The sequence below is a fragment of the Passer montanus genome, unplaced genomic scaffold (assembly GCF_014805655.1).
Source record: "Passer montanus isolate IOZ18808 unplaced genomic scaffold, ASM1480565v1 scaffold40, whole genome shotgun sequence".
Classification (NCBI taxonomy): Eukaryota; Metazoa; Chordata; class Aves; order Passeriformes; family Passeridae; genus Passer; species Passer montanus.
In genome coordinates this window covers 5,814,725-5,840,965 of record NW_024368819.1, presented here as the reverse complement: position 1 = coordinate 5,840,965, position 26,241 = coordinate 5,814,725, and the positions used below count along the sequence as shown (strand labels likewise).

Here is a 26,241-nt window from a genome sequence, read left to right as displayed (position 1 = left end):
GCTCAGCTCTGCTACGCTTTGAGCTGCCTGGAGCCCGCCAGAAGCTCTGCTGCCAATAATTTGAACGTGGCTCTTTGGGCGGGGGGAAGAATGTGCCACGTCAAGACAGCTCTGGGTGGGGTTAGGAATCGAATTGCAGGGAGTTTCATCAGCTGCAGGATTCCCTTCCTTGGGCAGGGGGGGATAGAGCCTTTCAGGCAGCAGATGATGCAAACTGCAGCTCTGTATCCTTGTAGTATTTTCTGAACTGCATCATCCTAAATGCAGCTGTTGAGCTGCTCTCTCCTTCCAACAGACAGCCTGTGCTGGGATGCTGCTGCATTACTGTCAGTGGAGTCTAATACTTGACAACACAGTCATGAGATTTCAAGAAGAACAAGAAACTCATTCTGGTGCATGCAATTCTGGTAATCAGTAGAGGAAGGAATTATTAAGTCACTCCCACTAATGACAGTCCTAACATTGCAAAGTGACAAATTTCCCAAAGTCCTCACGTGAAGAGAAGCAGCAACCAGTTTGGCAGGATTGTCTCATCTCCTGTGACAGTGGCACATCTCATTTCCTAAGTGACTGGCAGGACTGGACTCTGCAGATGCCACTATCTGACATAAAAACAAGTCTAGAAGAGGCAAATCCTTTTGGTCATAAGTCATCTCCACGGGGAAACCTTTCTGCCTCTACTTGTCCCAAGGGAACAACCTGTTCTCCTGGAGAAAAGGCAGTCATGAACCTCTTGATAAGGTCAAAGCTACTTTAGAAACAAATCACCGGTTAGATGTGTGCCCTAGAAAGCATCTCTTTAATTATGCTCTGGGGGAATTTGTGACTGAAGAGGCTCTCACCACAGCCCGTTCCGCCCACAACAGCCCAAAGTGCTGTGCTCAGGGTGACGTGGCTGCCCGTCACCTCAGGCTGCACACCCAGGCTTACTCAGATAAGCCGGGAGCGCAAGATCGTAAACAGCAGCGCGTGCATTCTTTCCACACCACGGCGCGGTATTTATAGGGCTGCACGCAGGAAGCTCAGGAATGGGTGAAGGGTGGCCAGCTCCAGCTGTGACCCAGCTCCAAGGGCAGCAGGGTAAGAGCCCAGCTCCACCCTCACTCGTTGTACAACTCAGCCAGCAAGCTCAATAAAACATCTTTATTCTGTACATTTATATAGATGCTTGGAGAACTGGGACAATCCCCAGCATTAGAAAAATTCAAGACAACAAAACAGCAATTATGAAGAGCATGGCACCAAGAACAGTCATGCCACAGATGGCAGGATGAGGTGAGACCAGCCATCAGCTGTTTCAGAAAAGGTCACAGCACCCCCCTTTGGGGCAGAAAACACCAGTGCAAAAGAGTACAAAGAGCTGGAGTCCCCCACCCCCAGCCAGCTCTCTTTGTGACCCACTAGCACCAAAGGGAAGAGCCTGCTGGCAGCTGGGACTTGTCCTTGCAGGCATTGGTGGAAAGACTGTGTCATTGGAATACTCAGCCCACTGCCAGAATGGCAATAAAAGGGATCCTGCTTGAGCAGTGACGGTGAGCCAGCACCTCCTTTCTCTCTGCTGGGGATGCAGCAGTTTTCAGCCGGATCGGTGCTCCCTCCAAGGGACAGGTCACTCCTGCAACTATTAAGCTGCCTTCCCTTCACTTATGCCACCACTTGACAGGCTTCCCCCACCTCAGCAGGCTCTTGGCAGGGTGCAGCCCCCACCTTCCTGCTCCATGATGGCCTTGCCCAGCGCAGAGACCCAGGGCCCCGCGCAGCAGCGCCTGTGCCAGCGGCCCAGCAGCAGAACCTGCTCTCAGGATGGCCAAGGGCCACTTGAGTGTCCAAGTGCTATCACAGGCCTTCACCCTTCTCTTCAGTCAGGGCTAGCAGGCCACCACACCAACCAGCAGGGCTTGCTGAAGGCCTTTTGCTCACAGCAGACACATTTGGTCTAACAGTCAATAATAAAACCAAAAGCTTATGTACAGCTTTACAGACCCTGCTGCACCCTCCAGGCTACACAGCAGAGCTGCAAGAGTGGGAGACCTGTGCTCCACTCTACATACAGAGTCCTTGCTGGCAACATCAGCTTCCCTCTGACAACAAACACCAGTGGCAATGGAAAGAAAGAATTTTTGCTCCAAGAGAAATAAAAGTCATGCCACTGTCGAAACAGAAGTTACCTGGTTTAGTGTAGGTAATGCAGCCTGTCCTCCTCACACATTAAGGCAAGCATGTGAGGAACAAGGTGGGCTGGGAACAGCCACACCAGGAGCCCACTGCAAACCACTGCTACCAATGTGCAGATGGCACCTTCAAGTGAACATCCATGGAAACAACCTGCTCACACCAGCACAGGCCTGGGCTCTGCTCTGCTCCAGAGAATGGCGTCCTGTCCAGCTGCTGCAAGGAACAGATGCAAGTACAAACTCCGTCTTCATGATGCTATGTCAGGAGGCTGTGCCACTCAGAGCAGCCACAGCTTCCTGGAAGTCATAAAGAGGGATGCTGAAGAAATGTGTGCATGTGAGTGGGGAACAGGACGTCTGTCCAACAGTAAGACACTCAGATTGGAGTAATGCAAAACCAATGCACAAATGGACACACAGTAGACTAAAGCCAACCAAGATTCAAACGGTTAAAAAGTGTCCTGAACACATTCTGAGAGGTTCAGCCATGTCCCTGTTGTGGGTAGCATGGCCTGTTCCATCCCCTGCCCAGAAGGATGTACTGAAGGATGATTTCAGAGAACACTATTATCAACTCAGTGCTCAGACGGCGAAAATGGGACCAGACCTTGTGTCAGAGATGGAAAAACATCCCTTCACTGCTTGTCTTCAAGGTCGCTGCGCCTCCCAACCAGCAATTTTCAAACAGTAAACAAAGCCAATACTTGCTTTGCCAGGTCTGCAGGTACCTCTGATCTATTCTGAAGGAATCTATTCCAAATGAAAGCTGCAGGCGATGTGGAGAACATGCTTAACTTGTCCCACGCACGGCACTGAATGCAAGAAACTCTCTCGTGCTCCATCTCACAGTGCAGAGGAGGGACATCCACACTAGAATGGGACAGCAGCAGCTCCAGGCATTGCTCAGAAAGCCACAGGAGCTTCCAGCCTTCTCCCCAGGTGTTGGTGAGTGGAGATTTCTCTGACCTGCTGGTAGTCAGAAGCTCAGCTGTCCAGGCCCCAGGGACTCCTCCAGGCCGTTTTCTTTGGTGGTGATGGCTTGGAGGTTAGTGACATGCCCAATGCCTTTGGTGACTCCTTCACGGAAAAGCAGTTTGGCTCCAATCTTCAAGTATTCAGGATGCTTGATGAACCTGAAACAGACAACTGCCTTCTCTCCTGTCCGCAGCTTGTCCTGAAAAGAAAAATGGGAGAGCTTAGACCCATCTCCCAAGTTGATACATGCAGGAAGAGGTACATGTGGATGGTAAGAAGATGAGGCAAATGAGCAGCCTTCTTCAGACTGCAAGGCTTGAGCCCTTCCCATTACTGTATACATAAGAAGAGACATGAAGACACAAGCTCTGAAGAAGAGAGTTCACCTCTCTTCTTTAACATGTTTGGACTAAAAGCAACCAAACGGGCAGGACAAAGGGATAGAGTCTGCTCCTAGGAAGGGACACAGCTACCCAAAATACCAGCAAGCCCCCAGCTTTACTAGAGGGTGTGGTGGAATCTTAACAAACCCAACAAACCCCACAGGGAGGTCCATCTTCCTCCCCTTTCTTCCCATGGCCTACCTTTCCATGGATCTTCTCTACGATAGCTGTCTGTCGCACATTCCCCACGTGCACTGTCACCTGAAACCCCTTCCGGAAAGTTGTGGCATGGAATAACAGCACGATCTCGGCTTCAAACACTGAGCAGATGGTGGGGTTCATTTCTGGGCTCACCATGACCATGCCCTGCAGAAAAACCCAAGGCTCAGACCAGTCAGGGCCAGTCCCCTTGCTTCTGAACAGCCCCCAAAACCACAAATATACCTCCACTCTGTGACTTGGGCTTACATCCATTCTCAGCCTTGTACTCATTGTAATTTGTAACCTGGTCATTCCCTCCCCTTTCAGCAAGTTTCCTGCAAATGTTTCTACTTCATTCCCACCCTACCAATGGAGGATGCCTAGGGAAGCCTCCAGCCCCGCTCACTGGACCAGTGAATGACCGGCGTCAGCAGGACTCACCTTGCGCAGCAGGGAGCGGTCGAAGGGTCCGAGGGCCAGGGTGGCTGCCTGCCCAGCCCGCAGCACGCGGCATGCAGAGCGGTTCCGTTGGATGCTGCACACTTTCAGCCGAAGGAACTTCCCATCGTCAGTGGGACCAACCACCAAGTTCTCCCCTTCTCGGCAGATCCCACTGCCCAGGGCAGAAGAGCAGGACACAGTTAACCAGGAGACAATGACATTTCACCCCTCAAGATTAACCTGAATAAATTCTCCTGGGCCAAGTCTTTGGATTCTTACCCTGGGCCAACTAACAGGGAGACAAAGCTGCTGAGAATCAGAATTTCTTACAGCAGGAGTGAAAGTCACACTAGCACTCTTAAGAATTCCATGTACAGGCAGGGGCCACTGCACCCCCACTGCTCTGCCACACTGCTTTGTTTCTGGTGGAGGGACCTCAGATAACACTCCTTCAGCGTGGGTGTGCTGTTGGCCAAACAGCTCTAATCACTCCTGAACACAGAGCCTTTTCATGAGGTAGTGTGCAGTTAACCCCTGCTGGAATCAGAGGATCTACCTTTTACATTTCCTCCCCGCATCTGAGGAAGGAAGAAAGCAACTCCTTGGGATCATACCTAACCTCTGCCAACTTTAGATTCCAGCATGCCTTTTTCAGCATGCTTCAGGACACATTCCTAATCCAGCAACTTTAGAGCAGACTGTCTGCTTGCCACCACATGACCAATGGTCTGCTCATGTCACTTCCCCAACACCCTGTAGGGCTCTACTCTCACTTGGCTCAGTCATCTGGCAGCAGTCTGGACTGAGTCTCACACAGCTTCCACTTCTGAAGCAGGTGACTCTAACCTTGTGGGAGCTCCAGCAACCATTCACATCCACACGTATCTGCCTAGGCTCACTTACCTTGACAGAGTTCCTCCCACAACAGTCCCCACCTCTGGCACCGTATAAATTTCATCAACCTGCAGCAAGGCAACAAGAATAAGTTGCTCAGACAGACAGCTATGAACAGCACTCCAGAAAGAGCCCGGCCCTTGTGTGGAAGGAGGTGATCTCTGCTGGTCATCAGACACCACCTCAGAGCTTCACCAGCTCCCACTACCTTCCTATTAGAGGAACAAAGCTCTTCCTTTTAAATAGCAACCAGAGAAATTATTCTATCCCTGAGACAGATATCTCATGAAGATTCAGCCTATCAGGCTTTTATCAAGGACCAAGTCCTTTTTTTAATGTCTCTCAGTAGTCCATCTCTACCCGTGGTGTCCAAATTCCCCAAATGTCTCCCATGGCACAGCAATGAGTCCAGTATCAGAGCTGGAAACCCCTTTTAAATAGCAACCAGAGAAATTATGGTAACCCTGAGACAGATATCTCATGGTTAGGACAGATTCAGCCTATCAGGCTTTTATCAAGGACCAAGTCCTTTTTTTAATGTCTCTCAGTAGTCCATCTCTACCCGTGGTGTCCAAATTCCCCAAATGTCTCCCATGGCACAGCAATGAGTCCAGTATCAGAGCTGGAAACAAACTACCCTTACCCACCTGAAATTCTGTAAGTTGCTGCATTAATTCTTCCTGCTCTTTACTGTTGGTCAGTGGAGGGAGGATGTTGAGGAAGACTTTCAAGAGATCCAGGTTCTCCCCAGAAACACTGGACAGTGTGAAGATTGGGGTGATGCTGTCAGACACGAGTAGACAGAAATAAACAGAAGGCCACAGCACAGTTCCAGAAGATTTCTGGGATTCTGAATCTACTGAGGCCCACAGGAAGATGGATCCTGTACCACTAAGTGGGTAAAGCAGGAAGGCTAGATACAGCTCCACAGTAACCCCTGTTTCAATGTTTGGTTGAGACACCAATCCCTTCTCAACACACACTTTTCTCATGAAGAAGTAACTAATGTAGCCTTTGCTCCCAGAACCCAGAAAAAAGTTTGGGAGGGGAAAATGCCTTCTTGGAGAATGCAAAGGTAGGAAACCTGACAAGGAGCAGAGATGTTCAAGATGTAGTCACCTCCCCTGTGTTCACCCTTCCCCAGCTCCACATGGCAGCCCAGTCTGAACTGCCTGCTCCCAACAGAAGAAAGGAACAGTCCCTTACTTGGGAGATTGTGCAAACTGTTGTGCTGCTGTAACTGCATCATCGTCTGAATTCACAAGCAGGGGGAGCTTGTTGCAGCCTGGCTGCTTCAGGATTCGCTCCAGCTGCTTCACTGTGCGCTCCACGGTGGCTTTTGAACACAAGTCGACTTTGCTGATGACAATGAAGAAGGGAACCTTGAGGGCCATGGCCAAGCCCAAGTGCTCTCGTGTTGTGCCCGCTGCAGGAGACAAGTGAGAGTGTAGGTGCAGCAGCAGTCACCACCGCAGCTGTGTCTCCTGGCATTCCCACAGGCCCACTCTAGAGATTTCACTGTAATTGCTTAGTTCATCATGCATTGAAAAAGCACAGTTATTCTTTTAAACAAAACTAAACATCAGTCCAGAAAAATAAAAACCACTAAGAAATTTTGTGACTGATCTGTCTGCTTCAGAAAGATGCAGTAGTTTTCATTCTTTGACCAAAGTTTGCCAGAGAACAGTCACAAAAATGTCAGAGATAGATGTGGGAGAACTCCAGATGCCTTTTTGTAAGATTTTGGGATCCAGCAACCCTAAGAATACATCACAGTTGTTTTCTTTTCTGAGAAACACTGCCCCAAATCCCAAACAAAGCCTCTCAGTCCAGGGTACAGTTTAATGTATCTACTCCCCTCCCAGTCACTCCTAGACACTGGCTTACAAGATATCAGTAGAAGCTTACAAATTGATAAACTTTCCTGAAAGACATTCACAGCTGACAAGGACCCATCCCCCCGTGGTCTACAGCTGGTAAGAGGACCCCAGTATCTACTCCCCTCCCAGGCACTCCTAGACACTGGCTTACAAGATATCAGTAGAAGCTTACAAATTGATAAACTTTCCTGAAAGACATTCACAGCTGACAAGGACCCATCCCCCTCATTCTCCATTCCTCTTCACAGGTTGCACTCAAACCATGCAGGCAGGGCGACACTCACCAATGCCAGTGTTGGCACTAACCACCAGCATGGCAAAGTCTGGGCAGTAGCTGGTGAGGCCAAAGATGGTTGTTTTCAGATACTTGTGGTGGCCAGCCAGGTCAATGAAAGTGATCATTTTGGAAGAACTCTCACAGATCTCTTCTGCTGTCCGGGAGTCACTGTAATTTACCACCTAAGGGATAAGGAGCTTGTGAGAGAGGCAGCCTCAGTGGGCAAGTAAAGAAAACCCTTATCTATCCATTTTGATGTCAGAATTACTAAGTAGAGATCATTCACCTTGGGTGCAAGAAACAGTGTCTGTTACAAATATAAAACCAGCACTCAGGTTTAGCTTAAGGGACAGAGTACTGTGCCACCTCTCTTCCCTCCTGTCCCACTCATAGTTCTAACAGGAGGGTAATCCTAGTCTCCTCCAGCTTTCTGAGTTCAGCAACCCACTCTCTCTTACCTCTCCTTTGCTGTTGAAGCCCAGGATCTCAAAGCTGATGCTTGATGTTCTTCCTGACTGGATTTCATGGAGATGCCGGAAGAGGTTGAGGCGTGCTCTGCCCCGCCCATTGTCCAGCTCTCCTTGTGTTAGCACACCCAACAGTGTTGACTTCCCTGAGTCCACATTCCCTAGGACAGCTACTCGAAGGTCTAGAAACTACAGGAAAAAAAACCAACAAAGAAATCATTAAACTTAACCACTGTTGTGCTGAGTGCACAAGCACTACTGGGGAGTGGAGATGCAGCTCAGAGAGCTTTCCTACATCAGGGACAATGTGCAGTTTAATCTTTCTCAGATTCTGCTCCTGCTCCCAGCAAACCACTGCCCAGCATTCATGATACACTCTCTAGAGTTGAGATGTGACATATCAGGCTTTGATATCACAAATAAGGCTACTTGCTGCAGCAGACCTCTAAATCCTTCCTTGTTTGCACACAGGTCTGCATCAGAACCACTGCCATAGAAGCAAAATAATTTTTCACCTCTGATCCAGGTAATCTGGTGCACTGACATCACAGTCTTGCACATCAATCACAGTCTTGGAGATAAGAAGTGTTATCATCAAGTCTCCCTCTGGCAGCCTTTTAAAAGCACCTGCTATGGGCCAACCTATGACAAAGTGCCTCTAGGGTTTGGGCTTCCAAACCCAAAGGAAGCTGCTCGTACAAAGCCTCTAGGTCTCCGGCAGGAGAAGACAGCCAAACCACAGGTCCCTACCTGCTGGTTGTCAGGCACCTTTCGGACAAGCACCTCCGTTATCTTCCTTGGAACATCGCTGTCGTAATCAACCTCCCTCTCCCGCAATACCGTAATGTCAGCCCCAACCCTGCCACAAAGACAAAAGGAAGGAGTGAGACATTTGTACTTGACAGCTCTTACACCTCTACAATAACAGCTGACAGAGCGAATGGGATGAAGGCTGGGGATAGCAGGGAAGGAGCCTCAAGCTTCCAGACAGAAGCCCTATAACTTTCCTCATGTTTCCAGAGCCTCAGGACTGAAGAAACGTCAGTCATACAGGGGCTTTGTAGGATGGAGCAGCCAGCTGCTCAGGGGCTCCAGGGCGCCACGCTCGTGGGCCTGCAGACAAAAGGGAGCACGTACTTCTCTGCCATGCGGCGCAGCGTCTTGAGCGAGGCGCGCATCTCCTCCTCCGAGAGGCCCACCAGCAGCCCGTTGTCCTCCACGCCGATCTGATAGACGGCCTCACCTCGGCCCTCCTGCAGTCGCCACTTCATCTGTGTCACCAGGTGCTCAAAGCGGTACTGCGAGGGGTTCACCAGCTTTAGCTGTTTAACAGAGGGGTTGTTCTAGCCACAGCCTGGATGCAGAGGCAGTCCCATTGCCCAGTTCTGTGCAGCAATGTTCCCAACTCTGACCCACCTCTAGAAAGCACAGCCTGTGTTAGTGTCTGAACAGAAGCCATGGGACAGGTGAGAAGGGGGTTCACAAAGGTACAAATACATGGTAGAAGAAATTTCCCGCATTCTGACAAAGGGATTTGTATCCTGCCTGCTGCAGGGTTAAAGACAGCACTGGGACCAATCTGTGACCCAGGAACCAATAAGTCCAAATGGGAGAGCAGCCACAAGAAAGTGGCAAATCATTTTCAGGGATATCTGCATCTCTCTCTCAAGAAAAATACAGTAGGTATCACATACTAGAAGAGATTTCTAAAAATCAGTACTGAGATCAAGCTTTTCCAGCTCAGCAGAATGGGTAATGCTTGGCACAGAGACACAGAAGATGAATGGTAGTTCCTTAGTGCACTGTCCACTCTTCTGTCCTTTCCTTGGCCATGTTACCCATAGGCTGTCTTTGGTGAAGTTACTCACTGCAAAATAACCCTCTGGGAGGAAGACCTCCTTCTGCAGCCTCAAAAGACTCACCTTGTACTCGATGTTCCCATCTTCTGCCTGGTCAGAGAATGAAACAAGACAGAAGAGTTAGTTACTGTGCCCACGGGGATTTCTACAGGCACCAGCTGCCCATATATTCTGAAGCTGGTGCTGAAGATTTCAAAGAGAGGGAAAGTGGCAGAAAGAGACTGTGTTAGGTCCCAGCCTTCTGCCATTCCTTCCTACACTCAACTAGAACTTTCCTTATGGTTTGTTTGTCTTGTTTGTATCCCACATCATGAACACCAAAGGACAAAACTAGAGTGGGGCACAAGGGTCATACTGTCCGGGGGCGGGAATTATTTTCTGGACAGTAAAGAATAGGGCCTGTCTAACAGTCACACACACAGAGAGCATTCCAGTTCCAAAAAAGTCCAGGCCAGCATATGATTTAAAGTCTCCCCCCTCACCCATCCATGACCCACAAAATGCCACCCACAGCATCCCACTCCCACACTATCCAGCAGCTTCCATCCATCCAATGTGCACAGAAACAGGGCCTGAGAACAAAAGCTTCTGCTTCCTCTCCTGCTCAATGACCCTCTCCCTCACTCAAATAGTTTTTCATTTACTTCCTTCTACATCCTTACGTATCTTCTCTCTACAAGGAAGGACTACAGACATAAAGAAGCAAGGTAATGACTCATTTGCCAGCTAGTCACTGGCCAGAGTTCTGGAGAACCAGACCTGATTGGGACTGTCTGTACACAATATGCTCAGAAGTACTTTCTCAGGGAAGGCCAGATGGGGTTGTAACAGAAAGGTCCGGGTACTCACCAAGCTCAATTCAACCAAAACAGGCTCCAGCTTTCCAAAGAGAATATCTAATTTTACAATTAGATATACAATATTTAAGTAATTTTCCCCAGTGATTCAGTATAAGGACCACTAAGAAAGGGCTCAAGCCCGCAGGAAGCCACATACTCTGTCAGACTAAATGGGGCTGGCAACAGTAAGCACTTCCTTTTCCTCTGGACACCTATTTGCATGTCAGGAGAGGCAACAGCCGTCTCCTTGCCTTCCAGCCCAGCTCTTAACCACAGCGGTGCTTACAGTGGCAAAAGGCCAACAGAAGTTCTCAACTGTCAGCTCAGTTCTCTGGCAGCAGAGCTGTGCTGTGAGAACAAGGTACTTGTAGCAGGTTTTCCTCTCTTGCCATCTACCAGCTTTCCAGTTGTAAGCAAAACCTATTCACCTATTGCACTGTCATCTAAAAAAGGGAGTGGGTCTTCTCCAAGGCACTTGAGACTAGAAAAGCAACAAGCCTAGACTTGCTGGGGCACACACTGCACAGGGTAGCCAGAAACAGGAAGCTGAATTGAAACCACAGGGGACTCTCCAGCCTCCAGCTGAAAGGAGCAAGAACTAAACTGCGGCTGCAGGGCACAGTCCTGCCTATGCAGAAGATCTAACAGTAGCACAGCGCTGTTTTCACATCTTCCCAAGAGTCCCAGGCCTGCCTTGTGTAGGAATTGCTCCCTCCCAGCACTGGCTATTATATATTTTACAGAAAGCTCACTGACAGGGGCTGAGCAATTGAGTCTGAGCCTACGTAATTCTCCTCACAGTGACAGTTCAGAGAGCGGTGACAACTGTCCCAGCTGAGCACACAGCCACGCCACTACCAAAGCCACTTCTTCCTGCTGCAGGAGACAAGTGTCACCCTCTGCCCATACATCTGCAGCCCTATGTAAGGGAACAGCTGTCAAATCAGCTGGCAAGGGAGTCACCAGAACCCGTCCGGCACCTGGAAAGGGGCTCAGACCCACCCGATCGTCTCTCGGGGAGAGAGAGATGCAAGCGGGATGTTTGGAAGTACGAGGCGAGCTAAGCTTTATTTTCGAAGCTTTTTCGATCGCCGGCGGCAAAGCGCCCGCAGACAGCCGCCAGGCAGTGCGATACCACCCCGGAGAGGGTCCGGCAGACCCCGCACGGAGCTCGCTGGCACCAGGGCCGCCAGCAGGGCCCGGAGAGAGCCGGGGCAGGCGGGCACAGAGCTCCCGGGGCCGGGCGGCACGACCGCTCCTACGGCTGCTGTCAGCCCGACCCCGGCACCGCCGGCACCTCCAGCCAGACCCGCCGCGCCACCGGCGGGGTCCGGCCGGGACAGCGACCGCTCCGGGGGCACCGGCCCTCCGGCCCCTGCCGCCCCTCAGCGCCAGCGCCCCCCGCCCCCGGGCCTGGTCTCGCTCCCTCCGCGCCTGACGGGACGCGGCGCCCGCCGCAGCTCACCTCGGGCGGCAGGTACGGGGGGTTGTTGGCCTTCCCTCCGCGGCTCCGCCCGTTCTTCTTCTTCGTCTTCGAGCCACCGCCGCCGCCAGGCGCGGGCCCCCCGCGCCCGCGCAGCGCTGCGCCTGCCCCGCCGCCCGCCGGTCGACAGCAGCCCCCGAACAGCTCTGACACCCGCGAGTCCATGGCGGACACCGCGGGCCCCCCGCCCTGCTGCAGCGCCCGCTCCGCTCCGCTCCCCGCCCGGCCCCGCCGGCCCGGCTCCGGCCCCGGCGTCACCGACCGCCGCGCGGCGCCCCGGGAAAGCGAGTCCCGCCCGCCTACAACGCCGAGAACGCACCGCGCGCCTTCCGCTCGAAACTACTCCTCCCGGCGTGCCCCGCGGGGCGACCAGCTCGCTCCCGTACGGGTTCCATCCAAGCGGGCTGATGGGAGTTGGAGTCCGAGGGAGAGGGCGCCACCTGTCGGCCCTAGCTGACAACGCGCGGGATGCCACCGCTCCCCGGGATCTGCGGACGCCCGTGGGTTATCCCTTTGGCAGTTCACAGCCCCCGGTTCCCTGCTTATTGACATCGAGCGATCAGTCATTCTGGAGTCGGGAAACTGGAGCACCTTCGAAGCTGTTTGGCATTGGAGGTACTCATGACTACGCGGAGGCAGCAGCCTGACACAGAGCGATCCCAAAGCACACATTAAGATCCAACTGGGGCGGGCCGGAACAGCGAAAGAACCTTTAGCTGTGCGCCGCATCCCCTCACTAAGTGTATTCCCAGTGTCCAGTTCCACGGCCCCTGCGCCTTCTCTTTCCCCGCCGCATGCCCTGGGGAGAGCGAGGCTGGACCGGGTCATTGTTCGTGTACGACTGACGCCCTCCGTGGCGCTCCGCACAGGCGGCCGCGGTTCCCGTACAGCAGCCGGGGAGCGGCTCCTCTCGCCATCCCGCCCTCCACTCGCCGTGCGCTGAGGCGGCACCCAATGGGACGGCGAGCACAATGTTTCCAAACACGGCACTCCCCGCACGCTCCCCGCCTCCCCGCGGCAGCGCGAAGGCGGCTCCTCCTCTGACAGCGGAGCCGCCAGAGCTGCCGGGAGCGGGGCGGAGGACAGCGGAGCCGCTTCCCGCGGCCCTCCCCGGACAGCCCTGCGAGCAGCGCCCCGAGCTCCGGCACGGCCTCAGCCAGGCGGGCCCGGGACGGGACCGGGGGGGAACGGAGGGGCGGGGCCACGCGGAGGCCCCGCCTCCTGTCCCGCCCACCAAGCGCGGTGTCCGTGCTGCGTCGCCGCCGGAGGGCGCGCGGCCCGGCCCGTGAGGCGCTCCCGTGAGGCTCCGCGGCGGCGGCGGCATTTAAACCCGCGGCGGCCGTTGGGGGCGCGCGCCGCGGGCTCCCGTTCCAGGCGCTGGCGGGCCGGGATCGCGGCGCGGGAGGAGGGATGAGGCCTCGGCGGGACAGCTCGGTGCTGGGCAGCCCCGCGGTGGCCGTGGCGTTCCCGGGAGCTGTGTGCCGGGGCAGCGGCTACCGCTTCGCCTGCGAGCTCCTGAAGCACGTCCTGCACCAGCGGAACCAGCTCCCGCTGCCCTACGAGCAGCTGGCCTACTTCTGCCGCCGGGCGGCCCAGGTGAGGCGCGGCGGCCGCGGGGCCGTCCCCGTGCTCGGAGGCGGCCCCGGGGGTTTGGGGGGACCTTGGAGTTTGAGTTTTGTTTGCGAGCTCCGTTTCTCGCCCGGGGACTCGCACAGCAACGTGTCGGCGCTGTTAAAGTAAAGCTCTTGCTGTGGCTGCGTACCTAAATGTTACCTCTTCTTTAAAAAACGAGGCAAAGGCAGCGTTAAGTTCAGGCTGCTGAAGGTGCCGACAAATTGCTCTTTGTTGATTGTTTCCTGCTTTCCGCTCAAAGCGTGTCGCTGCTTTGTTTGTTACCTCTAAGCAAAAAAAACCCCAAAAATACTATCAAGTGATTTCAGAGAGATGGCTGATGTGTGAAAGATGGGCTTCTAATTCCTATTGGAATTCATCAGTAGCTCCTGTTCAGATTCCAGCTGAGTAGCTATGGATTGTGCTTTTGTGTTCCTCTTGCATCTCCTGATGTGGAGAGAAGATGTGCCTCTTCCCCCTGTGGGTACCTGTAGCTCTCAAAATCAACACAAACTGCTTGTTCCTTGACTCTCTGGGATGGGCCATGCTTTCTGCAGAGTATAATACATGTTCATAACTAAATGTGTTAATATGAGTTTTTGTTTTCCAGGATGGAGATGGAATTGAGAAACCACGTTCCCTGGGCCTGGCAAGCAGAAAGTGCCAGCAGCTGCTGATGGAGCTGGAGGGATTGTTCCAGCACCTGGAAGTCATGTTTAGTCTGACGCTTGTTCCTCGGGTTCTTTTCCTACTTGGAGGCAACGTCATGAACCCCAAGGAGCTCTATGAGCTGAATTTGGAAGGGTTCTGCGAGGGCTCTGCTGAAGAGAGCCTGCAGACTGCGCCCTGTGTTCGCCAGCTCTTCCACCGCCTGTTTGTGGCTGATGTCTTCAGTGAACTCAAGGCTCTCCCTGTCACAGGCACTCTTGTCCTGGTCCAGGGCCACCGTAACTGTGGTGTTGAGTGGTTCCGGCCCAAGCTCAACTACCAAGTGCCGACCCGAGGGAGGAAGCTGACTGTGAAGTTGTCCTGTGATGGAGATCTCCATGTTAGTGCCTCGCCTCCACAGCTCGCAGCACCTGCTTGGGAGGACTATGTCTGGTTCCAAGCACCAGTGACCCTCAAAGGCTTTAGTGAATGAATGGTTTCCATAGAAATTTAATTGGAATATTGATTACTTTTTTTTTTCTTTAGGTGTTAATTTTAGCAAATGTAACCATGTATTTTTGAACCATGTCTGTCTGAATTTTTTTTTTTTTGCTTCATGGTGTCTACTGCCTTCCTGTATCTTGCTGCGCTCCTCTATTGTCCTTATTTCCTGAGTTGTTGTTGAAGGCAAATCCACTTTAAGGCACAGTTGCACACAGATCCGGCAATTCTTTAGGGACCTGATCTGTGACATGGGATGAATTGATGTGTAATTAATTAATGAGTAAAATTTCCCTGCTGAGTGCTTGCTGAACTGGTACATACTGGATACATCCAGTCTCCTCCTGAGTTTTAATATGGCTGTTTTCTGACCCTGCATTTGCCATGTTACCCATAGGATTTCTTAGGTGAAGGTTACTTTTTGCAAAATAACTCTGAAGCAAAACCTTCTGCAGTCCTTAAAAGGCTCACCATAGCAGGAAAACCAGCGGGCAAAACCCGAGCGGAACACAGAGGTAACACTGTTGCAGAAGACGGATTTATTTCCAGCTAGTAAAAAATGGGGCAGGATGAAGGCAGTTCCTCTGCCAAGGGCTGGAGCTGCCGGGGCTGCCGTGGAGATGGGCAGAGCTGCTTCCAGGGGCCCCCTGGCCATGCTGCAAGCAACACTGCCTCAGCTGCCGTGGTGTACGCCCCACTTGAGCACTCAAGTGCTCGTCCATCTACTTGATGCAATTACACTTCCCTGTAACTCACTTTCTGTTCCTTAACACTCCAAAAGTAAGACTTTTCAGCAACTGAGCAATCTTGTAGCTAGTGCTGTCTTGGAGATGGAAAGAGACCGGTACCATGGAGGCAGGGTAGCAATAAGCAATTTATTTTTTTTACTAATCTTTCCTAACAGCCCTGACAATTGCTTAGATATAAGATTAAAAGTAAGCAGTTTCTTTGCTAACCCTCTTCAGAGAAAGTTAGAAGTGCTGCTGCAATAATGGAAGATTACTCTCACTCGAGGAAGAAACTTTGACTTAAATGTTTCTGAAATGCATAGAAATCAGGGGAATGTGATCAAGTTTAGCATTATCTTTACCTGCCAAATTCCTGTTCTTAGTCAGACTGTATTACCTAGAATCAGAACTTGAGCCTGTTCTTCTGGACTGGTATCTACCGCAGAACAGGACAGGGAGAGAAGCCCTGAGAGCAGTGTGTTGGAACTAGGTATCTGCTGGAGTTGTCTCCAGTCAGCTGGGTCATCTGTGCTGTAATGAGCTTTCAGTACCTTGAAATAACTCCATCCCATTTGAAGAGAAAGTGAACGTACTGGTGGTGAGGGTACTTGCTGTTACTAGGCAAAAATGCACAGTGGGGTGGTAAAAGTCCTTTGTGAAGAGGGTGAAGGTTTAGGTAACCCTCTACACTTGGTGCATATTTTAACTTTGACCTTTTGGATGGAATGAGATGATAGAAGCAGTAGGAACTTCATTTGAAATTTTTGAGCTTGGAGAACACTAGAGTGCCCTCTCTGCTGTAGTATCCATTACTATCTGTTTACAATGTGCAGTAGCTGCTTCTTAAGCTCATTCTAGGGGAAAAGCTTTGAGTTAAGAAAGCTGCCCACTTGAATATGAAATCTCAGGTCTCTTGAAGGAAATATAACTTGAATGTAGGAGTGTTTGTGCTTAGGAGATCAAAACCTTTTATGCTTCCACCAAAGCTGCTTGTAACACGTTTAAGAATGCAAGTTTAAAGTGTGCAATGTGTTTAAAGAAGCTTTTAAACAGAAGCCTTGGCCAGTTTGTTTCACCTCTCTTCCTCAGTTGAGTGCAGTGTTACTGCAATAAACAGTTTACATATTCTGTTATACTTGAACTATGAATGCAGCAATGATAGGGTGCTGGGAACAAAGGAACACAAGATGCTTTTTGGGTTTTGTTTTGTTTTTTTTTTTTCCTTATGAAAACATTACAACTTGATTTTAAAAATCATGACTGTATTATTATCAAAATAAAATGCTGGCTTCTATATGTGATTATTTTGAGTGATTAAACAAATTCAGTCTAAAGGTTCTGCCACTGGTAAAACCACTTGTTTCCATTCTATGCATATATTTCAACTGCAGGCTCACAGCTGTTCCACTTTTCTGACAAACTGCATGATGTCTTGTGCCAGGAGCTTTGGTTCCTCAAAGGCAGCAAAATGCCCTCCACGTGGCATGTAAGTGTAGGTGATGATGTTCTTGTAGACATTCTTTGCCCAGATACGTGGTACATGTACAATCTCCTGAGGAAAAGCTGCAATCCCTGTGGGAACATATACGCCAACCCTAGAAGACATAAGTTAATTGCATTGTTAAAACAAGTCCTGGGGGAAGTCTATAAAAACCTCTGTCTCTGGGCACACATTCAGCTGGAGCAGTTTCCCCACTTTGTGCAGTGCACCTCCTAGTCTGCACTCCACTGAGGAGCTTCATTTCTCTTCAGGTATCATTGAGTTTAAGAAGATGATATCTGTAGAGGTGTAAAGTAGAGCCAATCTTGCACACAGGTTGATCTTGAAATGTTTTCCATCTTTGAGTTTAACTTTAGTGAGTGTTGTGCTACATAACAAGATACCACACCTCTGAGAAATGAGCCAGCTCCTGTTTGCTTTAGAATTTGGCACCAAATGCATAACAAATGACCCTCTGGAGAGAAATGGGCCTGGTTCAGTCCACCAAGAAAAAGAGTCCCCCACTTTTTCAGATGATCAATTGGAGAAATCTGCTCAGCAATGTTTTGCGATCAACCTCCCTTAGCATCGTGTTAATGTACCAGCTGGCACAAGGTGCTGGGCTTCAAGTACTGCTCTCCAAATTGCTACCCCAGGTTTCTGTAGTTCTTAGCTTATCCTCCAGCAAGCAGTAGCCTTCCTAATTCAGTTTATACTTCTCTCATAGGTGTGCCCATGATCTTCTGTTTTGTTTTTACTGAACTGGGCTACAAGTCATATTTGTTTGGTGAATAAGTCTATAGACTTCTATTTTGAACATAGGTCTGTGCTTGGTGCTTTGATGAGTCTTTTGCATTGTCTTGGCTACAAGCTACCTTGTGTGCATTATAGGTTCAAAAGAAAAGTGACCCTTAATATTGATCAAAAGCAAGTAAGAATTGTGGGCTTTCATTTTTCTTAGAACTAATTAAATGTGCTATTCTAAGTGATCTAACTGTTGATACAGGCAAATGTTTCAACCTCATTTGCAAATCTTGCTTGCAACTTGCCACATATAATTACATATACTTACCTGTCATGAACACTTAGAGTAGGGTCCTTGGAAAAGTTTTCCTTGTAGTATCGCATTGAGGACACAATGGAAGATGTCACCCAATAAATCATCACATTGGTCAAAAGCTCATCAAGAGAGTATTTGCTGTTGAGAGAGAGAGAGGAAGAAATTTAACTGGAAGCTGTTCCTCAGTGCTCTATACTGGGCTCATGCCCTGAAGAACTGCTGTCCTTCTAAATCTCCGCTTATTTTCAAGCAGCAGATTAGTTGGCACCTGTGTGTTCAGAGCAAAGCCGCCTGGTGCTGAAGCAGTAGTGTGCAGGCAATCTGCTGTAAGTTTCAACTAGTGCTTGTCACATCAGCCTTTCATCCTTAGATTTCAGTTTTGACAGGCCAGTGTTTTACCTGTATCCTCATATTAGTTCCCACCACTCATTCTTTTAATGAGACTTCTCATGGAGTAACATAACCTGACATCTTACCTTTCCAAGCCTCCATCATCTTTATGGAGAAATGATTTGTCTGTCCAGGTTGAGAATTTCTCCATAATATATGCAGCAAGTCCCACTGGGGAGTCATTCAGTCCACAGCCTAATTGAGGAGAAGAGCTGTTGCAGTTGCCTGGTATTGCAATACTTCAGTGCAAGTTAAACTGGACTTTCATGAAAAGTTCAGAGTTTTCTAGAGAATTCAGTAGAGTCTGTATTTATCTATCCCTTATAGTACTTTATTTGTGACAAATTCCCTGCAGAGGAATTCTGGCTATATCTGAGGGCACTACAAATTCAGATAATTCCTATACAAAATAAGCTGGGAGTTAAGGAAGTTCCATTGGCTTCTTGGTGATCTGTGGCAGAAGGAGAAAATTCAGATGTAAAGAGATGGCAGCCTGAAAAGAAATTTCAGATAAAATATTTGGGAACACTGTCTTGCTTAGGATGGGATGTATTCTGATTCTAAAATATATTTATGAAACAGGGCTAACAGGAATGCAACAGATTCAGAATATCATAAATATAATGGATTATGTGGTATTGCTTTTCATGTTTTTTAGAGTTTGCAAAATTGCCTTAATCTTTGAACCAGCTGATTTTTGAGAGCACTACCCCTGACTCATGGATTCTCTCATACGGGAGCAGCCAAACTTAAAACCACTTGAACTGTGACTTTCTTAAACTGCTTTGAACTTTGTTGATATCAGTTTTTATTGGCTGGTTTTATCAACCAGTCACTTATAAACCAAAGGTTGGATAACTGTCAATTTTACATCTAATTATTAACTTTTATTCCTAGAGAAATTAGGATCTTGTTGAAGGGTATAGATTTCAGCACAGATTTTTGTCATTCTCTCCTCCCCTGGAACTTGTGGATTTATTCCTGCACTTGGATTCTCATGTTGACCAGTTTTCATTATTTTATTTAGGCAGTTCAATTTCTTAAGAATACTGGGGAAGGAGTCTCAATAAAACATTTTTTGAAATTATAGAAGTTCCATTAGTGGATCTGCAGTTGTTTGATTCTGCCAGAGCTCTGATTTTTGAAACATGATTTCCCTGTGATATTATCCCCTGTAATTATCCTTGTTTAAACAACTCTGTCAGATATCTGATCAAAGACTAGACATACTAATCTTCATTTTTCTGTGGATCCCTTAACTTTTTGGCCCTTAAAAACACTCAAGCAACCAGAAACACCACCACTGCTGCGACTCCCTCTCACCTAGTGTATAGTTTATCTCTTATTTCTTTGGGTTTGCATTCACTTCAAGCAATAGTCTAGGCATTCATTGACATTCCAGTTTGAGCTTCTTCTTCTCCTTTGGTGAATTGCTGGGATGGGGGCTGTTTTTTCTCTGGTCTCCAAATCTGACACCAGCCTGACACAGCTCTGCTGTCTTTCCTGATGTGGGATTACTTCAATCAAACAATACCCCAGAATCCTCTCTAGTGGGGACTGATGCAAAGAGTTCCTCTTAGCATTATGAAATGGCCATATCTTTCCTCACAGTCCTTATCCACTGGCCCCAGGATGTCAGCATTCTGGCTTTTCAGGTGTTTGAGATTTGTCTACCTTTTTGCAACTTTCACATTGCACCTCGTTGCTTGTGATATTTTTCTTCAGCCCCATTTACTTCTCAAAGCTTCAATTTCAGAACCCTGTGTTTTACTTTTGAGAGACTCTATGGAAATGGGTTCATTCTCAAGGAAAGTGGTGTACTACTTAAAAGACCTTGAAAAGTTATACTTGAAATCTCCATCTTTTTTTGAGTGGTTTCTTTTAGCTTCATTTTATATAGCTCTCATCCCCATAAACTCATTACCTCCATGAGTCTTGCACTCAAGTCACAGAAATCATTGCTTCTCAAATCTGGCTGGCCTTTGGTTTCATGTAACACAAGTGATTAGTGTACCACGTTCACAGGGATACAGGGAAGGTACATTACCTGCAGTGTCTGGTTTGGTGGCTTGGATGTGTAAGTATCCAGACTCTCGTAGGACGTCATATACGTTTTTCTGCATGAAAGGGTAGAAACGTCGAGCATCTTCCCTAGTGAAGCCTACAAGCCATGGCACATAAGCCCCAAGCATTGTACGGATCATCTTTCCCAAACCTTGTGTGCTGACGAAAACGAGATTCAGATGAAGCCCTTTCACAGATCTAAAAGCAAGTTAAAGAATAGAGGGTTAAATCAAGCAATTTTCTGTCTCCAAGTTTTCTAGAAAACAAGTCTGACTGCAGCTGTGAGATAAACACTGGACTGAATTAAATACACCAAGCCCTTCAGGTTCATCATGATTAAAAAAAAAAATAAAACACAAAGCGTATGAATGCAATTGAATATGCAGGATGGGGTTGTCCCTGAAGGAAAGAGAGAGCAGAAGGGGATGAGAAGCAGGGCAAACAGAAGGCAGGACTACGGAGCCAGAAGGTAGGGTAGGAACTGGAGGCAGCTTTTCTGCACTGATTTCATTTGCTACTTACTGTGGCAGCATCTGGGCCATGTTTGTGGTGATGCGAGATCCCCAGTCCCCTCCCTGTAGGTAGTATTCCTTGAAGCCCAATCTCTTCATCAGCTTATGAAATATCCGAGCAGTTGCTATGGAATCAAACTCTGTAGGTAAAGGGAAACACAGGAGACCTGTTGGTCTAGTGTTCCTTCCCTGGCCAAACACTGTGACCTGATTGAGGCATGTGTGTGTGGAGCTGTGGGAAGGGACAGTGTACAATGCTGCTCTGCCTCACTCCTTGGAAAGAAAGTGAGCACAAGATGAAAGAAATTCAGTGGAAAGCAAATCAGACGTGGCTTCCAGTTACCACTGTGTTGCAAATCTTCACAGCCAGCCCCAGAGCCTCAGCCACATGGGCCTCAGTGAAGAGCCAGGCATCTGCACTACAAACTGCGGTGCCCAGGGCTGCCTGGGATGGTTGAGGTGTTACTACAAAAACTGCAATTCCAAAGAGCCTTTTTATTGCTTACCTTTCTGGTGAGAAGCCTCTGAGAAACCGTATCCTGGGATGGAGGGGCAGATGACCTCAAACACCACATCACCCTCGTTCAGGCCATGCTTGGCTGGCTCCGTGAGCAGAGGGATGATCTTGTAGAACTCATAGAAGGAGCCGGGCCAGCCATGGACCATCAGCAGAGGTCGAACAGCTTGGCCATGAGGAACATAGGATGGCTTCACATGGATAAAATGGATATCAATCCCTGCCACACATCCAAGAAAGAAAAATTAAAGCTCTGGGACCACAGTTTCTGCTCTGCATTCTGTAGAAGGAGGGAGACAAAACTGTAATTAGCATCTGCAGCAGAAATTCCACAATCAGCCCACTGCAAGAAGATGCCTGGCTGAAAGGGGATGCCTGGCATAGTATTGGTTGTCTCATCTTTTACATACAGACAGAGATATTGACCCCAGCCACAGATATTGGGGTCACTGGAGATTAGCATCCATCTCCTGAGAAACTGGTATATAAGTAAGAACTGCTCTTGAATGAATAGCACAATGGGGGTAAGATACATGCAAAAACATTACAGTAATTAAAAGTGAAACATGAAAAAGAGCATGATAGAAATCTAACAGAGATCAATTATGTAGTCTTTCTACCCTAATCTAGAGATCGTTTATGTAAAGTCTGGCTAAGCTCATCTGGCTAAATTACTGTATGGTTGGGAGGGATATTTCAGCCTCAGTCTGGCTAAATTTCACAGTTTGGCTTCAAGGCAATCACTGAAGAGCACCTCACCGTTAGTTAGCATGGGTTCAGAGCCAGATGAAGACCATCTTGAAGCAGACTTATCTTATTGCCACTGTGTAATCATCTCAATCCCTATAAGGTTATTAATAATAGAGCCTCCACTAATTATATTTCACTTGTATCACTAAGCTGTTATGCATAGGTTATCTCAAATATTGTCACTTTTTACATCTCCCCCTTCTTGCTGTGCATTTCCGAGTGAGACCTGCTCAAATCACAGAGGCCCCCTCACCTTCAATGGTGGTGTGGAAGTGGGGATATTTGTTCAGCACTTCCACTTGCTTGCGCCAGTCAAACTGATTCCTCCAGTAGGCCACCACCTTCCGCAGGTAGCTGGAGTTGAAGCCGTAGTGGAAGGCGGCTCCTTCCACGTGGGGGGTGAAGCGGAACCGATCCAGGCGCTGGTGCAGATCCTGTGGAAGGAAGCCCTTCTTGCCAGGCTGGCCAGCTGCTGCCACGTGCCCTATGCCAGGGCAGGCACTGACAGGCTCTCTTGGCTCTGCTGGCTTTTTTATGGCTCTCTGGGACACCACAAGCCCTCCTGAAGAAGTGCCATACTCCAATTGACCACCTGAATTGTTTGTATGTGGAATACAATATTCTACAGGTTACAAGTTCCCCATGGGCACTGAGGAATACTTGGTCATAGTCCTGGCTTGCTGCTGACTCACTTCAGGGTTTTTGGCGCTAGGAGCTTGGCAGCGCTGCTGGCTGGGAGAATAAGAATCTCACTTGAGCTGCTGGCTGCTGCTTGGTCAGATAATTAGAGACAGGCATGCAGGGATGGAGGAGCTATGACTCAGTCAAGACACCATCCATCTTCAGCCTTACAGCCCTTTCCCCTCTGGAAGCTCCTCAGCCCTGCCCTACTGGTGCCACTGCTGTCCCAACACCCTCCTGCCCTGCTCCAGCACCCACAGAACCACTGTCAAAGTCTGCTGCTCAAAGCATGGCCTTTCTGCAGGAGAAGCCCCAGCTTGCACAAGAGGGGCTGCTGTCTCAGAAAGTCTTTAGGGGACATTGCAAGTGATCAGAGTCAAATCCCCTTAGTAAAGAATCCAGAGCATCATCTAATGGAGCTGGGTATCTGCCCTGGCACATGGAAGTGCCCTGCTGTGACCCCCAAGGCATCCCCTCGAGGCAGTGAGGTGGGCAGCTTGCTGCTGCCTCCCCTTGCAGCTTTCTGCCCCTCTTTACCCCTCAGCCAGCGGTACCTCGATTTCTTTGTCAGATGTTTCAATCTTGAAGGGACGGATGCTTGTGTCTTCCTTCCCTTTGGGGGGCCTTTCGCCTGCGCCCCACCACCCATCGCCCATGTCAATAGTCTTGATCTTGCGTCCAGACCTGAGCCAGTAAAGCAGCATCCCTCCAACGCCCAGGGCAGCTGCAGGGATCAGGATTGCATTCTTCTGAGAATAGTCAAAAGGCCTAGGGAGGCATAAAATTGCTTGTGTTCAATTATAGCAGTGTCAAAGGGACTTATGCTGAGGCTTCTTGGCACATCCATTGGGACTGAGCAGGGACAGATGCCTCCAAATCCTAGGCAGTCAGCAAGGACTGGACATTTCTGTTATTTTTGAAGATCACAGGTAAGATTTGGGGCAGGGTTTTATCTACCAAGGCTTCTTAGGGTTCTCAAGTTCTTGCTGGTCAGGACTTGCTGATCACAGGTCTTCCTTGTCCCTTTCCTTGTGAACCAGGATGCCCAAGGGGACAAAGTTCAATAGGATAGGGGCCAAGCTACTTTGAGGCAGGTACTGCAGTGAATGAGACAGCAGCAGCTGGACTTGTCCAGGAATAAAAACTGCATGGGCAGAGAGTGCTGAGGAGCAGGAGGATCTTCAGCTGCTGAAGAAAGCAGGATGTTTTGGACATGCTCCTCTTGCCAGTGCTTCATACACAGCTCCCCTACAGATTCAATCATCTCTTAGGGCAATCCTGGCTCTCCCCCGTAGCTCTCAAATAAAGAGTGCCTGCTGGTGTCCCTGTTTCTGTTCTGAACAGCAAGGTCCCACACTTGAGGTGTGGGAGCCAAGCTGCCAGAGCTGGAGTTGACAGACATGCACTCCTAAATGTAGAGTACCTTCCCACCCCTCTGACTTGTGTTTCAAGTTCTCCAGTCTCCCTTGGGGATTAGTAGAGGTGTTGGGGGCTCCTGCAAGGGGCTGCAAGGGGTCTGTGAGTGAAGATTTTGTTGCTGTTGTCATCCAGAGTACAGAAGGGATGATGCTGTGCCCCAGTCAGGGCACTAACCAAAAGAGGAGACCACAGCACAGAACAGCATTCCACTCACCTGATCCGGGACATGATGTTCTCCCTACAAAAGGGGAAAAAACAGAAAGATCCTTACAGTCTGATAGTGCTGTCCAATTCCAGCCCTTCTGGATGGTGCAAAGAATGTCCCCTGCCAGCACCCCTCATTGTCCAGGGATGTGATCACAAGCTCTTTAGCCACCTGGCAACATCTGCCATTATTTTTCGAACTCTTTGGATAGGATGGGAGGAGAGGGGATCACAAAGCACTGCCTCTGTACAAAGAGACAGTGTTTCTGGGCTGTGCTTTAGCTAGATAATTTGTTGCCATAATATTCCCTCCTTCAGCACAATTTAGGTGAAAGGCAGTATAGGCGTCCTTGCAGTGTTTCATCCTGTGGGCAGCTGTGTAGCTTCAGCCAAGAAAATAGTTTACTTTGACTGCTGTGTTGCAATAGGTGCACAGCCTCAGCAGGGCAATTCCGAGCTCCAGGGTTCATAGAATTATTCAAGCTGGAAAAGTTCTGCTCCCGGCCATGTGGTGCTGATCGTGCTGCAGGGATGGCACCAGCAGAGGCTTGTGGACCCTTCCTTGTCCAGAGTTTAAGGAGCTGCTGTTCCTTTGACACTTCTAGCTACTCCTGACTGGACATCAAGCCTTTAGGTCTGCCCTGTCTGCTAGGAAAAGAAAGTATCCTCCTCGGTTCCCTTTAAGCCTAGTGGTACAAAAGCACAATCTAAAATCTAGCAACAATAGAAGCAAGTGTTGTTATTCTGCCTTGCGCAACGCAGCCATATTAGGGAGTTCTTTGGTACAATAATTATAATACTTTGAGAAAACAAATCAAAACAAATGCCAAAAAGGAAAAAGACTTGCTAATCCATGAAAAACTAACCCCACTGGGTGTTTGTTATCACCTAGAATTGTTTCCCTCTGCTGTCTGAAGTGCAGACCCTGCAGCCTGTACTGGATATCTCAGTAACCTCCAAGGCAATTTGCTAACATTTGCTCAGATTGCCTATGTGTGATTTTTTTTTTCCACTTAAATCACTTCCAGACAGGGAAGAACATGGCTCCTAAGAACAAACAGCTTATGCAACAGGTAGGAATATCCCCCTGCACTCACATCCTGGAGGTCGGCGAGCAGAGGCGTGGAGCCAGCCATCAAGGCAGCAGCACAAACCCCGCGCTGCTAACACAGCGAGCCTGTCCCGGAGGGACACGGACGAGGCTCAGTCGATCAGCACCTCCTCCGCACTCATGCCCGGCAGAACTCAGCTGCCTGCTCCCGCTCCCACCCCTGCTGACCCTCCCGGCGCTTCCACGCAGCCCAGGCGCAGGAGCCCAGGCTGGAGCCCCGCTGCCCGTGCCCAGGAGATCTCACCACGCGTCCGGAAGGATCTCTGGCCACATGTCTGCTGCCCCTTGCCTGGCCGCCGCTCCGAGGGAGGGAGGACACAATCCCAGCTTCTGCTCCCCGGCTCTCTCTTCCGCAGTGACGTTTTCTCGGGGACAGCACAAACCACACCGTCCCTCAGTGCCACCTATTGCCCGAGTGTGCGGCTGCAAACGGAGCCCGGCGGAGGCCGAGCGCTGCAGGCAGCAGGAGCAGCAGTGCCCCACTGCCGACTCCATTGCAAATCCACCGAGAGCAGCTCCTGCAGGCAGCAGGAGCAGCAGTGCCCCACTGCCGACTCCATTGCAAACCCACCGAGAGCAGCTCCTGCTCCTGCAGGCAGCAGGAGCAGCAGTGCCCCACTGCCGACTCCATTGCAAACCACCGAGAGCAGCCCTGCAGAGGCTGCCCTGAGGCCTCGGCTGCGGCAGCACCG

General features: G+C 49.7%; 3 protein-coding genes across 4 annotated transcripts; 1 reads left to right on the top strand and 2 right to left on the bottom strand.

Moving 5' to 3' along the window:
* Positions 1-1,128: 1,128 nt before the first annotated feature.
* GTPBP2 (GTP binding protein 2) lies at positions 1,129-12,185 on the bottom strand. 2 transcript variants are annotated; one of them, XM_039718812.1, is made up of 13 exons: positions 11,856-12,185; positions 9,615-9,641; positions 8,830-9,014; positions 8,443-8,551; positions 7,684-7,881; positions 7,233-7,407; positions 6,275-6,494; positions 5,716-5,851; positions 5,078-5,136; positions 4,175-4,346; positions 3,734-3,898; positions 3,141-3,348; positions 1,129-3,044 (listed from the first exon to the last, which is right to left on the bottom strand). In XM_039718812.1, the coding sequence occupies exons 1-12, from the start codon at positions 12,036-12,038 to the stop codon at positions 3,151-3,153; spliced, it is 1,827 nt and encodes a 608-aa protein (XP_039574746.1). In that variant the 5' UTR covers positions 12,039-12,185; the 3' UTR covers positions 1,129-3,044; positions 3,141-3,150. The 2 variants fall into 2 exon arrangements, with proteins under 2 accessions (XP_039574746.1, XP_039574745.1); XM_039718811.1 differs by having other exon boundaries at positions 1,129-3,348.
* Positions 12,186-13,145: 960 nt separating this feature from the next.
* On the top strand, positions 13,146-16,370 carry LOC120506813 (MAD2L1 binding protein). The gene is made up of 2 exons (XM_039718814.1): positions 13,146-13,469; positions 14,095-16,370. The coding sequence occupies exons 1-2, from the start codon at positions 13,284-13,286 to the stop codon at positions 14,623-14,625; spliced, it is 717 nt and encodes a 238-aa protein (XP_039574748.1). The 5' UTR covers positions 13,146-13,283; the 3' UTR covers positions 14,626-16,370.
* A 190-nt stretch (positions 16,371-16,560) lies between these two features.
* Positions 16,561-25,937, bottom strand: LOC120506812 (epoxide hydrolase 1-like). The gene is made up of 10 exons (XM_039718813.1): positions 25,794-25,937; positions 24,449-24,472; positions 23,370-23,583; positions 22,388-22,568; positions 21,374-21,604; positions 20,878-21,007; positions 20,339-20,553; positions 18,378-18,486; positions 17,914-18,039; positions 16,561-16,956 (listed from the first exon to the last, which is right to left on the bottom strand). Exons 1-10 carry the CDS (start codon positions 25,820-25,822, stop codon positions 16,755-16,757), a joined length of 1,461 nt encoding a protein of 486 aa, XP_039574747.1. The 5' UTR covers positions 25,823-25,937; the 3' UTR covers positions 16,561-16,754.
* Positions 25,938-26,241: the final 304 nt, after the last annotated feature.